The sequence below is a fragment of the Strix uralensis genome, chromosome 2, assembly GCF_047716275.1.
Source record: "Strix uralensis isolate ZFMK-TIS-50842 chromosome 2, bStrUra1, whole genome shotgun sequence".
Lineage (NCBI taxonomy): Eukaryota > Metazoa > Chordata > Aves > Strigiformes > Strigidae > Strix > Strix uralensis.
In genome coordinates, this window is record NC_133973.1 from 121,729,919 (window position 1) to 121,745,313 (window position 15,395).

Here is a 15,395-nt window from a genome sequence, read left to right on the forward strand (position 1 = left end):
CTTAATCTGCTCCTTCTCCTACGTGTTCAAGGCACTGTTTTCAAATTCCCCACTGCCAGAGTTTAAATAGTCTCTTGCATCAGCCAAATATATTTGTACCATTTGTATTACTTGCTCTTGAAGCTCTTTTCTTACACTTCCTGGTTACTGAGTTAATAAAGATGGGGCTGGTTTCTAGTTTTTTTAAAGCTGATTATAGGTAGATCATATTTATAAAATGTATACATATGTGTGTGTGTGTACATGTTACATATTTGTAGTGACGCTCTGATACGTCCGTCAGTGATGAACTGTAGTCTGAGAACAAATGAGTTAAAACACATTGTATGGCTGAAAAAGATATATCTGCATTAACACATTTAAATTTTAATGCAACTGCATTTTTATTTCCCTTTTAAAAGCCTGTTTATACAAACTCAACAACTCAATCAATGCTGCACTCAAACTGCTGTCATGCCAGAAAAAAACAAACTAAAAAACATAATCATTCTATCACATTGTTTCAGAAGTCCCCAAATTGACTTTCATAAATAAATCAGATATGTTTTAAAATTCCTGACACATACAAAGTTTCTTCACTACTTCAACAGACCTTTACTCTGGGACAAATTGTTTCTTTCATCTGACATTACTTTCTTCCCTCTTTTAACTGAAGACTCATCTCAGAAGGTAAACTTATTTTCTGATTTCTTAAAGGCATTTACATGACCAATGTTACATAGCTCTACGGCCAGCATATCTGACTTTACCCAAGCCACCTGAAACCAATGTGCTTCCACTGTAATGAGCAGTTTGCTATTCTCTCTCCTGAAAGGTGACTGAGAGATAACAATGATTTCTGCAAGTAGGAGCTGACTGACTGCCCCAGTTTAAATGCAAATAAATATCCTTCTGCACTTTAGGGAAAACATTCCAAATTAACAAGGCCAATCATCTAAACATCCTAACAAGCAATTAGGCAGAAACAATGATATCAGAAAGATCAGTTTCTTTGCAATATGCTATTTTCACTCACATGAGAATTTTAATTATGGAATACGCAAGTACACAACTGAAGTACAACCTTTACCCACACACAATTTGACTATACAAAATTAATCCGATCCATTTTCCTAACGTAGTACAGGTAGCTAATTAATTGTAGATCATGTAACTGTCACAAGATTAGCAAAATGCTTTTATGTATGTAGTAAACGCTGCTTGCTGAGAATATTACTCTATTCAGTAGACACTGTTTGAACTTAATACACGCAGGAAAATTCCATTTCTCTTACAGAGACCAGTCACCTCACGGAATAAGCAGTTCACTGTACCAAGCTCTCAATGAGGATGAGGAGCTCATTGTACACTCAGCTGATACACGGGCTGAGAATCCACTCATCTGATGGCAGCAGTGATAAATTGCAGAAAACTATGCTGCTGAAGCTGAGAAAATACAGAACATCCACTTTAAAAGGAAAATATTTTCAAGGTAGTGTTTTCAGATTTTTGCCTGTGTGCTGTTTCAAATGCAAACTTAAAAGTAATTTTAATAGGCAATCATTGAAATATATCAAACACCACTCTACGATGAAAAATAACGCATGCATTTTTTTAACTACATATAGGTACTTATGCCTATACATAATGCAGATGAAAACACAGGCCTATCCTTAATTGAAAGATAAGATACTGTAATAGTGTATGTATATATATGGGTCTACATGTATAAATATATAATACATTAAATTATTATATAATACATATACAGCATGCAATATGTATCATGCAGTGATATATAAAATCTGTAATCATATTTATAAAGATCAGTTATATTTTTGATAGTCTTTTTGCACTTCCCTTCTTCATGGGTTATTAGGATGCCTTAAAGCCAAAACCAGCAGTACATTGATACGGCAAAAGCTGCAAACATTGGTGATAACAGCTGTTAGTAAATTCATGGGACGGAAGCATTACCTTACTTTCTGCCTCTGATCAGAGATTCCTATGGATAAAATGGATGTGACTGGCTACTTGAGTGAACTTCAGCCTATTTCAAGATTAAAGGAAAGCAATTTTTTAGAACTGAACCAAGGCTGGAGACATTAAACTACTGTGACAAGAGAAACTCACTCGATAGTTGGAAAATCTTAACAGGAACTTTTAAAGTGTGTAATATGGATACTACTATTTAACCTTGAGGGGAAAAAAAAGAAACCCAAATATAAGGATTGAAATAATTGCCACTGCTTTGAGACCTTAGAGCAAAGCAGAACTAGGAACTTCTCTTTGTGAGTTAAAAGCTAGCATTAATATACTTTCAACTTGTCTTTTACATTTATTTCCCCTTATTATTTGCAGTAAAACATTAAGGTATTAACATATAATTCTTTTACTCCTATTTTCCATTAATTTACAATAGAAACATTGCACCACTTTTTGGTAATGACACCAACACATTTTCTTGTAAGCTCAGGGACAACAACCTGCCAGAAGTAATTTTCAGCATGCTGGGATTAGCCTATTGAAAGCTGCTGCAGCAAAAGGTACCTCATGAAGATGTGTTAGAGGTCCTGTGGAACCAAGGGCACAGCACAAGGCATACCGACACACACAGAAACAGGATGAAATGGATGTACCAGCTTATTCAGGTTTTACAAAAATGCAAGTTTGCCAACAGCAATGACACGACGCTAAGTCCTCAAATCCTAACGCAATCAAAATCTCAGTGCCTTTGTGGAATATTGACTAGACTTAAATGCCTGAATAACTTAATGGGGTAATAACCAAATCCAAAGTGAGACATTTAAACATCTACAACATAGCTATCAAAACCTAAAATACGAACCCGAAAAAAACACCACCCAACCCTTTTAGAGCTTTGCCATTCATAAGAATGTTACCATTTACCAGAGCTCCATCAGTCCTTCCAAGTTTTGGTATTGCATCTAGGTCTGGCATTGCATCTTACTTACGCTGGGAACCTTGGTGTTAGCCTCCCACCCTAAGCCTGCTCAGGATGTTCAATAGGCACCCCTAAATCCCCAGGACATATCTGACAAGCAGTCTGGCAAACCTTTTAAGTACACTTAACACACAGCATTTCTAAGCTTGGAACTTCAAAAAAAAAAAAAAAAAAAATCCTTGCCTTCAGTAGGACCTATACTGGTTTTTTGTGGCAGATTAGTAGAGAGTGCACTTCCATTGAACACATCTACAAACAAATGACTTAAAATTCTTTATTCAGATGATTACAACTTTAATTAAAAGGTAAAAACTCCTTCAGAATTCTCCTCAGCATAAGGAAAATATAGCCACTTTTCAGAAACAAATTTGATCAGCAGGTTATAGGCTGACATAGACAGGCTTACTACTCAGTAAGATTCCTAGCAGCCAAGAAACAACAAAGTGCTAATTTCAGACTTTCATTTTTAGTATCCACCATGCCCCAAACCATTTCTTCTCTTATTGGGTTGATAGCCACTAAAAACATAAAAAGGCAGCTTTAAAATTTATTAAAATGTATTAAATTATTCAGGTGTTAGTAGTGATGCAAACTATTTCCTAACGGATTATACACATCTATTGCAGATACTTTTCTATTTGTGGCTACTGGGCAGCTTCTCTAACACTTTGCTATATGACAGTGCTTCTTCACTGCTTTGTAAAATAGAAATAAAGGTGTCTAGGAACCTCCAGATGTTGGAGGATCAAAGATGCATTTCAAGTGAAAAACCCATTTTCTTACTGTTTACATAATTTATAAATCCAAAACAATTTTTCAAGTGTTTTAAAGAAAACGCTTGTGCAAGCAGAAGTGCTTTTTCTGTATGAATAAGCCCCTCCTACAACATAAAGAACCTTTGTGTTCTACAACATAGTTCCAAACCAAATTCTTCAGAAATTTCCTTACATGTGTAACACTGTGCAACAGTTTAGCCTTGCATTTGAAAATACGTATCTTCCTAGAAGCATTAAACCTCACACTATGGCCATTTAGACCAAACGATGAGACATTCACTCTTACACAGAATATACCAACTTTATGTCATAGTTATGTCAATAAACTAGGTTGCATGTTATTAAATTTAAATTGCTGAAAGAAACCAGGGAGTCTCTTTTTCCTGGAAGAAGGACTTGAACACACCTAGTCTTATAAGGGTCCAGACCGTTGTTTCACAATTTATCCAAAGGATGTCACTAAGAGTATACAGTTTTGTGTTCCCATAATTTGTTTCAAAAATAACAAAGGAGTGTTAGGCAAGTGTTTCAGTAATCCCACCTATGTCTGGATCTAAACAGAAATGAGATACAAAACTAACTGAGAAAGGTAGAACCATAAATAGACAATACAAAAATCAGAACACAAACACAAAATAACCTACCTTTTATTTCAATAAAGAAATTAAACTCAATCTTAGCAGAAACAGTATCTGTCCATAAAAAACCTGTATGTACAGCACAAGAAAATAACCTATTATCATAAGTGACTTTTTAGGAAAAAAAAAAAAAAACAAAATTATGTTGGCTCTCTTGAGAAGAATGCAGTTTATTTTTGTGCTTACATTTTCTATACAGCGTAGAGAAATCCAAACTATCCGGAACATGAAGTGCAAATTAGCATGTCCAGCTAGTTTCAGAATTAGTCAGCAGTTAAGGAAGGAAGTCTGAATCACTGTTTTAGACTTGGTTGTCTCAATTCAACCCAAGAACACTTAGTTCAATGTAGCACTATAATATTGTAAAGCTCTGTCAAGTAGACAGTCTAAGATCACTTGAATACCTATCTTTTCCTTCCTATCTTGATTTTCTTTGCAGATCATGGCTTTACCTAAGACATTGCAATAAAGACGACTGTTTAAAGGTGAGCTGTTGCCTGAATGCTTCCAAGAACATATAAATTACAACTATATTCCCACTATTTCTGCTGCTACATCTACTATTTCTTGTCTAAGATGAGTACATCTGATTAACATCAGTGCATTTGATCCCATAATATAGTAACAGTATACATCCTGCATAGGTTTACAGACTTTGTGAAAGGCTAAGAGTGAATTCATATGATCCACTTTTCAAAATTACAGATTTTCACATCAGATGGCACCAGTCTCTTGTCACACAGCTGCAAATTGTCTTGAACACAGTTTTATCCCATGAAGTTCCTAATCCACTTAATTTTTATGCAAGATACATAAAGGTTTAAACATGATAATATGTCCAAACTATACCACATTTATTCATTTTTGGTAATCCTTTCACTGAAGATCAAAACTTTTTAAAACTTTTTTTTTTTTATATTTAGGTCAGAAGCTATTAATAGTTACTCCTCAGAAACATTGGGTTGATCTGCAGTCTAAGGCATCAGATTGTGATCTAAGATCTAAATCTGTACTTTGAGAAACTGGGAGGCTGGTCAATTCTGTTCCATAGGGAAAAAGACTACCTAGCTACAGCCCCTGCTGGGAAAGGCTCATGTGGAGCAGAGCTTCTGGTTTTGCACCATCTTACCCTCTAGGATCCAGGTATGTGGTATGGTCACGTCTAAGGCAGTATATAGAAAACAAAACAGATAAAGAAATGGACCTCTGGAGAGGAACATGAAGGTCAGAGGGCTTCTAGACATAACTGGGAAATTTCTTGCAGATAGAAAAGTGATGGGAGATTGCCAAAGGTCAGCTCATCTGCACTGGACTGGGCCAAGAACTTGAATTAGTGAGGGAAGCTGGAGCTGTGCTGGACCAGTACTTCTAAAAATGGCAGAGACACTCTATGGACATGAAGACTGCATTCTGAGGAAATGTAAGGAAGCCAGCGTTATGGCCATGTGTAGGTACAGGACTCCATTTCTTATATCAGGGAAAGTGTGATGGTGAAATACAAAAAAATAAAAATCTTAGAACTGTGATATTACAGTAATTTATCTGTACATCCTAGAAACATTTATTTCAATATGTGCCTCCACAATACAGAGATTCCCAGAAAAACATTCTGATGACTTTCAGAAGGATCATTCACATTCATAAAGAGTCCAGGTATCTTGCTGGCCTTTTAGCACCATGCTTTTAGCTGATAATTTCATAACTATACAGCTGCTCTTTCTCACAATGGTAAAAAAGCATGTGTAAAAATTCTGTCCATTTGTACTGAAACTAAACAACCTGACTCAAGTGGCTCTTCATAAGGCATTATCATCACCTAACCTTATTGCTACCTAAGATTAAAAAAAAAAAAAGACTAACCTAATTTTTCAAATAGCTCAGTGTAAATCAAAGACATGGAAAAAATCATAATGTGAGGAACCGCAATCTTCTAGATTATTCTGTCTGGACCATTAGAACGCTAACCAAAACAAACTCCTTTGTTTTTGTAACCTTTCTAATTAGACGATATAGTCCTGAAAATTATCATATTCCTAGCAAGCAAACCAAGTGTAATTTTCTAATTTAAAAAAAAATTGGCTTGCCCTCTACTTACATGCAAGCACTATACTGTAAATAATTTCATTAATTTCATTTTTAAACTCTTTCCAATGAGAGAAAAATATCATTAATTTCATTTTAAACTCTCCAATGAGGGAAAAACTGTTTTGAGACACCGACACCATGCAAAAATAACTCACGTCTAACATGAAATTAATTCCTTTATTCCCAGAAATCCAGATCTGAAAATTCTCTATTCATTTCACCCCATATTTGCAGTTCATTTCATTGTCCCAGCAAAAAAGCTGGCAATTTAAACTGGCTGGTACAGCTGCAATTGATGGGGTCCTCACTGACTGTTTTGCTGATCAGGGATATCAGTTAAACTCAGACACCAGAGTGAAAAGAGCAGGCATATTTTACTAGAAATAACTAAATAATGTAATAGAATAATACAGAAAACATACAGTAAGAAAAGACAGAATAGTGCACTTAAACAAATAGGAAAATACAGGGTAATGCATCAAATCATTACTACCTGAGAGAGAGAGAGAATAGTGATTAAGAAAGATCCATCACCACTTGCATACTTTACCATCATCCAGACCCGCAGTCGCTGGGCAGCCCCGGTTACAGCGAGGATTTGGAGAACCTTTCCCTGCAAGTGGGAAATCCTACGCGGTGCGTCCACCCGTAGGTGAGGCTTCCAAAGTCGCTGTGAGCGGGTCCAGCCTTATATACCTAAAAATCAGTAAGCCATAATAGCTGGCACCTTTGTTTTAAGCAAAAACATCTGGTTTTCATCTCACATTAGGTTCCCCCCCAGAGCCTGGCCAGGGCTTAAGGGAGAAGCTAAGGGAGTTTCCCTGCTGGTCTAATTAATTTATGAGCAAGGTCACAAGGTCAGATAACTGTTTCTGTGGCCTTGTTATCTTGCTCACACATAAAGAAATATAAGGATACATTCAAGATAGACATGTTTTATGATGTTTAAGCTATATCTTCTATGCATATTTCACTAATGACTACATACAGAGTTAGCAGTTTCAGTTCAGGGCCTGTTGCTCAGGCTTCAGTATTCCCACCTTTTACATCAGAATAGTTGGTTTGCTATAACTTAGTATAATACCTATTAGCACAATGGTTATCAGTTATAAAATGTACAGGATTCATCTATAGGTCAACTCTGGCTTGGGCTTATTGTCCAAGCCTTAGCACTTCACTGACTAGTGAGGATTGGCATGTACTGGACCAGTTAACAGCCACCCAGCCATGGAGCTCAGTAGTCTTCAGCCCCTCGTACTCTGAATAGGCCTTCTTATTCTGCAGACTTCCAAAACCTGTGGCAGAACAAGTCCTTTCTTTCAGCTTGGTAATGCTTCTAGTTATCTCAGCTCTTAAGCACCTTCATGTGCTTGCCCATCTGGGGTTATAGTACACTTCAGGTTGAACAGAATAAGACTGAGTCAACTGAATCAATTAGAAATATCCTATCCCAGTAAGTGATACCATTTCACATCCACTGAATAGCCTTTTCTGGCGTCCACAGAGTGCCAATTATTTATCACAAGTTGTATTTAATTTAAAAAACCCAGTCTGGAATACTTGACTTACAATTTGTATATAGATTATTCAATATTTCTGTTAGCTCCAGATTTGAAGTTACTGAACATCTCATTTAACCCCCGTGGAGTCTGGAGAGAAGAGTCACTGATTTGCAGTTTTGGAGGAAAAAAGAAAAACACCAAAAATAATGATTAGCATGCAAGATGAGAGAGTCATTGAAAAGGAAACAAAAATATTAATCAGAACTGGTAGAAGTAGGGAAGTTTAACAACATATTTGAATTCAGAATTATCTACAGCAAAACTCCAAAAGCTTGCATAACAATGTAAAACTCATATTTTTCTCTCTCTAATCCTTTTCTTTATCTTTGTAATAAGACATGGCTTCAATGGTTACACTTCAAGTAGATTCTCCCTTAGTCAGAATACAAGGGGCAGCTAAATTGTCCACAAGCCCAAATTCACTGAAGATCTATGTTTAAGTGTAGAACAGAAATGAACTGTCTTTAGTTGTGAAAATCATTCCATTCAGTGTGACTCATTCTGTTCGGTATGTTTCCTTACATTTAGATGGACCATATTGTATCTATGACTTCTAGAAAGAATTAGTGGGAGGTAATGGCACAAAACAGGATTTGTTTTGAAAAAGAATACAAAATATTCTAAAGGTTCATTCAAGGTCTACAGATCTTCAGAAATTTTAATTCACTGCAAGACAATAAAATATTCTGTCTTCAGATGTTATGAGACTAATTGGAAAAAAGTAAATAGGGTTTGTTTGGTTTGGTTCCTCCCCCATGACTTGGTGTCTAGGACAGTACAGATGTAAATGCAAGACTAGGAAAATTGAACTGCTGTTTGGCTCATATCTATTGCTGAGGAAAAAAATACAAAAAGAACTGTTAAAAATCAAATCCTAAATTACATACAGGAAGCTTTAATTAACAAAGATTGTAAGTGAAAAGGATATGAAATACTTATAAGTTAATTCCCTGCCTCAAACTAGTTTTGCATAGGTGTAGTTCCAAGACTACTAAGATTCAGACTTCTTCAGCCTGCTACTACACAAATACAAACTGTTGCACAAACATTTGCACCATATAGCAACAGCAAAAAGATTTGTACCAGTTCTGGCTTTATTCATTCATCTGAGAATAAAACTATTATTTTTGTAAGAGAAAGGGCAATGTAATAATTTAAGCTTCAGCATAAATGAACTATGGAAACACATTTTTCTGTATTAAATACTTGACTAATCAACAACGTTATTGTAGCTCTGCTCCCTGTTCCTAACATGGGCAATTATTGAGGTGTAAGAACCACAAGCACGGAGAAGCAAAAAAGCAAGTGGCCAGATTAGAATTTTCACTCATACTTCCTTCAGTGAGGAAACATGCATCTTCCTTAAGATATTGATAAAGAATGTCAGTTTTAAAAAGGTGAAAATCAGACTGTTAGTTTAAATAACGAAAAACATGTTTCATTTACACATGTGCACTTATTCCCACACTCTGAATTACACAGAGTAACAGCATAAAAAATGTGACAATTTTCTTTTTCATATAAACATTCTTATCTTGAAGGGGAATTCTGTTTCACTGGATGCTCCTGCTTAGAACAAAAATTATCCCAACACGCAGAATCCTCAGGTGTGATTGGAATACCAGATGCAACTAAATCTTCAAAAGTCAATAATGTAAACTGTGGTTGGTTACGCTCCATGGAACATACCTACGGAAAATACATATTAGTATTACATTAATCAATAAATCTCAATTTTCTTCCTGCAATATTCCCTGTCTAGTTTAAACTACAGATTGCTTACTAAAGAGGAAAGAAAATATTTCAGTCAAGACCAATGTGACTGTCCCTACTTTAGGCTATACAGTAACTAATAGAAGCATGTAGCAGGATTGCCATGGTTTGAGCTCAGAGGGCAACTGAGCACCACACAACTGCCACTCCCTGCCTCGCCCCAGTGCTGAGAAGGGGAAAATAAGCAAAGATGCCGCTCACTCCCCTCTTCCTCCCCCAGTACTGAGAAGGAAAAAAGCAAAAGACTCAGGAACTTGAGATAAGGACAAGTAGGGATGACCTCATGCTTTAAAGCACAGGCAAAAGACAGACTTGGTAGGGGAAGAAAGAAAAAACCATAAATTTAATACAGACACTAATAACAACTCTTAACAAAGTAGGACTGTGAGAAGCATTACCACATCCTGAAAACAACTTCTCCCATCCCTCCCTTCTCCCTGGGCTCAGCTTTTCTCCAATATCTCTACCTCCTCCACCCCAGCAGCACAGGGGTCAGGGAATGGGGGGTGCAGTCAGTCCTGTTGCTTCTTCCACCTCAGGGAGGGTGAAACTTCTGGCATTCCTCCCCTGTTCCAGCAAGGTTCCTCTCTCACAGAAGACAGTCCTCCACAAACTCTCTTTGCCATGAGTCACTCCTACAGACGTGTGGGTCACCCCCATATGTTGCAATCCTCCCAGCGCTGAACTACAACAGCAGGGCCTTCTTCCCACAGGGTCCCGGCCTTCTTCAGGCAGAGTCACCTGGGTCGACATGGGGCCCCCCACAGGCCACAAATTGGTATCTGCTCCTCCAGTGACCTCCATGGGTGGCTGGGGAGAGCCCTGCCACCTCACCACAGGATACAGAGGAGTTTCTGCTGCGGTGCTCCTCCCCTCCTTCCTTCCACTGACCTTGGTGTTTGCACAGATGTTCTCACAACTTCTCCTCATGATTCCTACCCCTCCTCCCAGGTTCCCCTTCTTAAATACATTATCGCAGAGATGCAGTTAATTGGCCTGGCCCTGGTGCAAAGGTGGGTCCAACTTGGAGTCAGGGGAGCTTCAAGAAGCTTCTCACAGGGGGCCACTGCTGTAGCCCCCTCCCCTGCTACCAAAAAACCCCCACCACTCACTCAAACCAGGACAAGGCCACACAGAAAAAGCAAGCTTTTCTTTAAAGCTCTGTTCAGAAAACTGAAAGAATGAGAGATAGAGAATGCTGCAAATACCATAGAATGAGTGTTTAAGTCTAGAAAAAAGGAAGAAAAGCCACACCAACAAACAAACTACTTCATTCTCCAGCAGACATGATTATTTGAGATGATAGCATAAGGATTGATTCCACTAGAGGTGTGTCTATTCATACTGTTTTTAATACCAGCAGTCACTGGGGTTGTGCATGCTTCTCTCAAACTCATGCTATTTAAGGATAAAAGTGGTCACAATCAACCCATAATTCCCCATGTTAAATCCAGATTAAATGTAGACTGAGATATTAGAGATGAGAGTGTCACAGTCCCTGTGTTAGTTCCATCACTTCAAGAAAAATCACATTTCAAAGAAAAAAGGTTTGTTTTCTTGAGCACGTTACTATGCAGCCTGCTGTATGCTATCTGCAAGTGTAATCCTTTCCAGAAAACAGGGAAAATAGTACAACTGCTTGAATTGAACATGAATACAGCTGATACTTCTAAATTCAGCATTTGCTTGAGCAACATATTCTTAATGCTTAATTAAGATAGAATTCATCAGAGTTACTCTGCAGTGGGGTTATTCTGTACATCACACAAACTGACACATTTTTGATACAGGCTAAGGTACTGCTAACTTCTTGGGGAGCAAATACTGATGACTGGTAATCACAGAATGCCTGAGATTGGAAGGGAGCTCTGGAGGTCATCTGGTCCAACCTGCTGCTCAAGCAGGGCCACCTAGAGCCAGCTGCCCAGGACTGTGTCCAGACAGCTTTTGAATATCGCCACAGATGGAGACTTCACAACCTCCCTGGGCAATCTTGTTCCCACTGCCTCTGGTACTGTAACTGGGTACCAATGAAAAGAGCCTGTCTCTGTCCAATCTGCACCCTCCCTTCAGGTATTTAGATACATTGGCGAGAGCTTTCTCTTATCTAGGTTCAACAGTCCCAGCCCTCTCAGCTTTTCCTCATAAAAGAGTCATTTCAGTCCCTTAATCATATTTGTGACCATTTGCTGGACTCTCTCCAGTACGACCATATCTCATAGTGAGAAGCCCAGAACTGGACACATCACCCCAGATGTGGCCTCACCAGTGCTGAGCAAAAGGGGAAGGATCACCTCCCTTGACCTGCTGCCAATACTTTGTCTAACAGAGACCAGGATACCATTAGCCTTCTTTGCTGCAAGGGCATGTTGCTGGTTCACATTCAGTTCCACCAGAACCTCCAGTGCCTTTTCTGCCAAGCTGCTTTCCAGCTGGCTGGCCCCCAGCATGTCCTGGTGCCTGGGTTTGTTCCTCTCCAGGTGCAGGACTTCGCACTTTTCTTTGTTGAACTTCATGAGGTTCCCACTGGCTCAGTTCTCCAGCCTGTCAAGGCCTCTCTGGATGGCAGCATGACCCCTTGTTATATCAGATCTTCCTCCCAGTTTTGTGTCACCAGCAAACTTGCTGAGGGTACACTGCCCCATCATTCAGATCATTAATGAAAATGTTAAACAGGACTGGATCCAGTTTTGACCACTGGGAAACACTGCTAGTTACTGGTCTCCAACCAGACTTTGTGCCACTGATCACTACCCTCTGGGCCCAACTGTTCAGCCAGTTTTCAGTACACCTCACTGTCTGCTTTTGCAGTACATATATCAACATTTTCTCTAGGAAGATCTTAGAAGAGGAAGTGTTCAGAGGTACAAGGTAGTGAAGTCTAGGTAGACAATATTCACTGCTCTCCCCTCATCTACCAGGCAAGCCATTTCCTTATAGAAGTTCACCAAGTTGGTCAACCATGACTTTCTCTTGGTGAAGCTACGCTGACTAGTCCTGATGATTTTTTTGTCTTTAATGTGCCTGGAATTGTTTCCAGGACTAGCTGCTCCACCACCTTTCCAGAGATCAAGGTGAGGCTGATGGGCCTGTAATTCCCTGGGTCCTTCTTGAAGATAGCGACATTTGCTTTCTTCCAATCTTTGGGCACTTCTCCCAGTCGCCATGATCAACCAAAAATTACTGAGAGTTGCCTTGTAATGACATCTGCCAGCTTCATCCCATAAGAGCTCATGAACTTATGTACATCCAGTTTGCTTAAGTATTCCCTGATCTGATCCCCTTCCACCAAGGGTAATGTTCCTCACTCCTTCCCCTCTCACCCCTGGGACCTGGGATTCCTGAGGGTCAGTCTTGCTAATAAAGACTGAGGCAAAGGCGGCATTCAGTACCTCAGCCTCTTCCATGTCCTGTGTACTCAGGGCCTCTGTCTCATCAAGCAAAGTGCCTACATTTTCCCTAGTCTTCCCTTTGACTTCTATGCACTTATAGAAGCCTTTCTTGTTGCCTTGGACATCCCTGGCCAGATTAGATTCCATCTGGGCTTTGGCTTTCTTAACTTTGTCCCTGGATGCTTAATAGTTCTGTATTCCTCCCAGGTTATTCACCTTTGTTTCCACTCTCTGTATGCATCCTTTTTATGTTTGAGTTTGGTTAGGAGCTCTATGTTTATCCACACAGGCCTCTTGGCCTTTTTGCCTGACTTCATATGCATTGGGATGGAATTCTCTTGAGCTTGAGGGAGGTGATCCTTGAATATTAAGCAGCTTTCTTGGGCCCCACTTCCCTCTGAGGCCTTATCCCACAGGACTCTTCCAAGCAGATCTTCAAGGAGGTCAAAGTTGGCTCTCCTTGAGCCCACGGTTGTGAGCCCTCTTCCCTGCCTCCAGGATCCTGAACTCTATCATCTCATGTTCATTGTAGCCAAGGCCGCCTTTGACCTTCACATCCCTGACAAGCCCCTCCTTGTTGGTGAGTAGGAGGTTCAGTAGAGCACCTCTCCTAGTTGGCTCCTCTATCACTTGGAGGAGGAAGTTGTTGTCAATGGACTCCAGGAGCCTCCTAGATTGCTTATGTCCTGCTGTGTCTCTCCAGCAGATATTGGGGTGGTTGGAGTCCCCCATGAAGAGCAGGGCCTGTGAATGGGAGACTGCTTCTGCCTGTCTGTAGTGGGCATGATCCACTTGTTCCTTCTGGTCAAGTGGCATATAGCAGACACCCACTATAACGTCACCTTGACTTGTCCTCTCCTTAAACCTAACCCATCACTCTCAGCTGGCTCCTCATCCATCCCCAGGCAGAGCTCCATGCACTCCAGCTGCTCTTTCACATAAAGGGCAACTCTCTCTCCTCGTCTTCCCTGCCTGTCCTTTCTAAAGGGCCTGTACCCCTTGATCATAACACTCCAGCCATAGGAGCCATCCCATCATGTCTCCATGATTCCAACAAGATCACAGCCCTGCAACTGTACACAGATCTCTGATTCATCATGTTTATTCCCCATACTGTGTGCACTTGAGTACAGGCACTTTAGAGAGGCACCCCAGCACGTTGAGTTCCTGGAAAGGGTTTGGGGGATTTGTCCATAATGGTACCTTGTAGGCACTTTCTTTATGACATGCAAGTGTTGGGGGTGACCTCATCTAAGGCCCATTTTGTTATCCCTTCCTGTCACATCAATGAAGATAGGTCAATAAATAGGTAAAAGAGCAAAAATGTCTATTTTCCACTGTAGTGTTTGAGCAGTAAGCTACTGTTAGGAACAAATGGAGAGACAACAAAATGCTTTGTGTTTGTTGTAACAGCACAGCAAAACTCAAAGTTGTTCAATGCAGACTGAAAGCAAAAGTTAATTGAGCTGCCTGTCACTTTATATCCTCACACAAGTGACATGGTGTTGAGATATTCCTGTTCATCTGGCATTTTGAAGATGAGGTAAAGCTGCAGGAGCCATGCCTAGAGCCATGCAAAGTGACATCACAGATACATACCAAATATGAACTAAGCCTCAGAGCTAAATAGATTGTTAAGAGACCTAGTTTGAACTTCAGCACATGCTTGTCTGAAGGCAAGTGTGTTCCGACTGAATTCATCACACTTCCTGTGAAGTTTAGCAAGCGATAGACAAAAAGATATTTTATAGCCTACATAGGAATTATAAAGAATTACAAACTCAGCCATCTTTCATTGAGACTTGCCTCAGATAACTGTCTAGATCTAGGTTAAGAGTGCAGGTAAATGCTCTATCTCTTCAAGCATATGGCAGTCACTAGCAGAATTTTTTCTAAGATTCCTGACACTAGACGATCTAAATTATAGTACATTAAAGGAACAACTGGTATTTCCTGTGAATTGTAGGTACTTGTTATCAGGTTGGGAAGCAAGCTCACTGAAAGTACATGTTCTGCAAACAGGACATAATGAATTACTCCTGTAATAGCAGAGAGGGAACAGAAACAAGCAATGACATCCTGAAGCAATTGCATAATGTCTACACACTCAATTTTTTTAAACTAAGATGAACACCTTTTCTTCTCAACACATCTAGCAATACATAGAATCCTTTTTTACAGTTCTATTAGAAAGGGAGAAGGACACTTTCATTTCCTCCACAATC

The 15,395-nt window shown here is 39.5% G+C and overlaps 1 protein-coding gene across 5 annotated transcripts in view; it reads right to left on the reverse strand.

Annotated features, from left to right (window-relative positions):
* Positions 1-358: 358 nt before the first annotated feature.
* The window catches only part of AASDHPPT (aminoadipate-semialdehyde dehydrogenase-phosphopantetheinyl transferase), a 43,892-nt gene continuing 28,855 nt past the window's right edge, over positions 359-15,395 (reverse strand). For 2 of the 5 annotated variants that reach the window (XM_074860175.1, XM_074860180.1), the window contains exon 6: positions 3,199-9,694. In XM_074860175.1, coding sequence (XP_074716276.1) covers positions 9,536-9,694 — 159 coding nt within the window. In that variant the 3' untranslated portion in view covers positions 3,199-9,535. Of the gene's footprint in view, positions 2,030-3,198; positions 9,695-15,395 lie in introns of those variants that run through there. The other 3 variants (XM_074860179.1, XR_012627721.1, XM_074860178.1) reach the window with 3 other exon arrangements.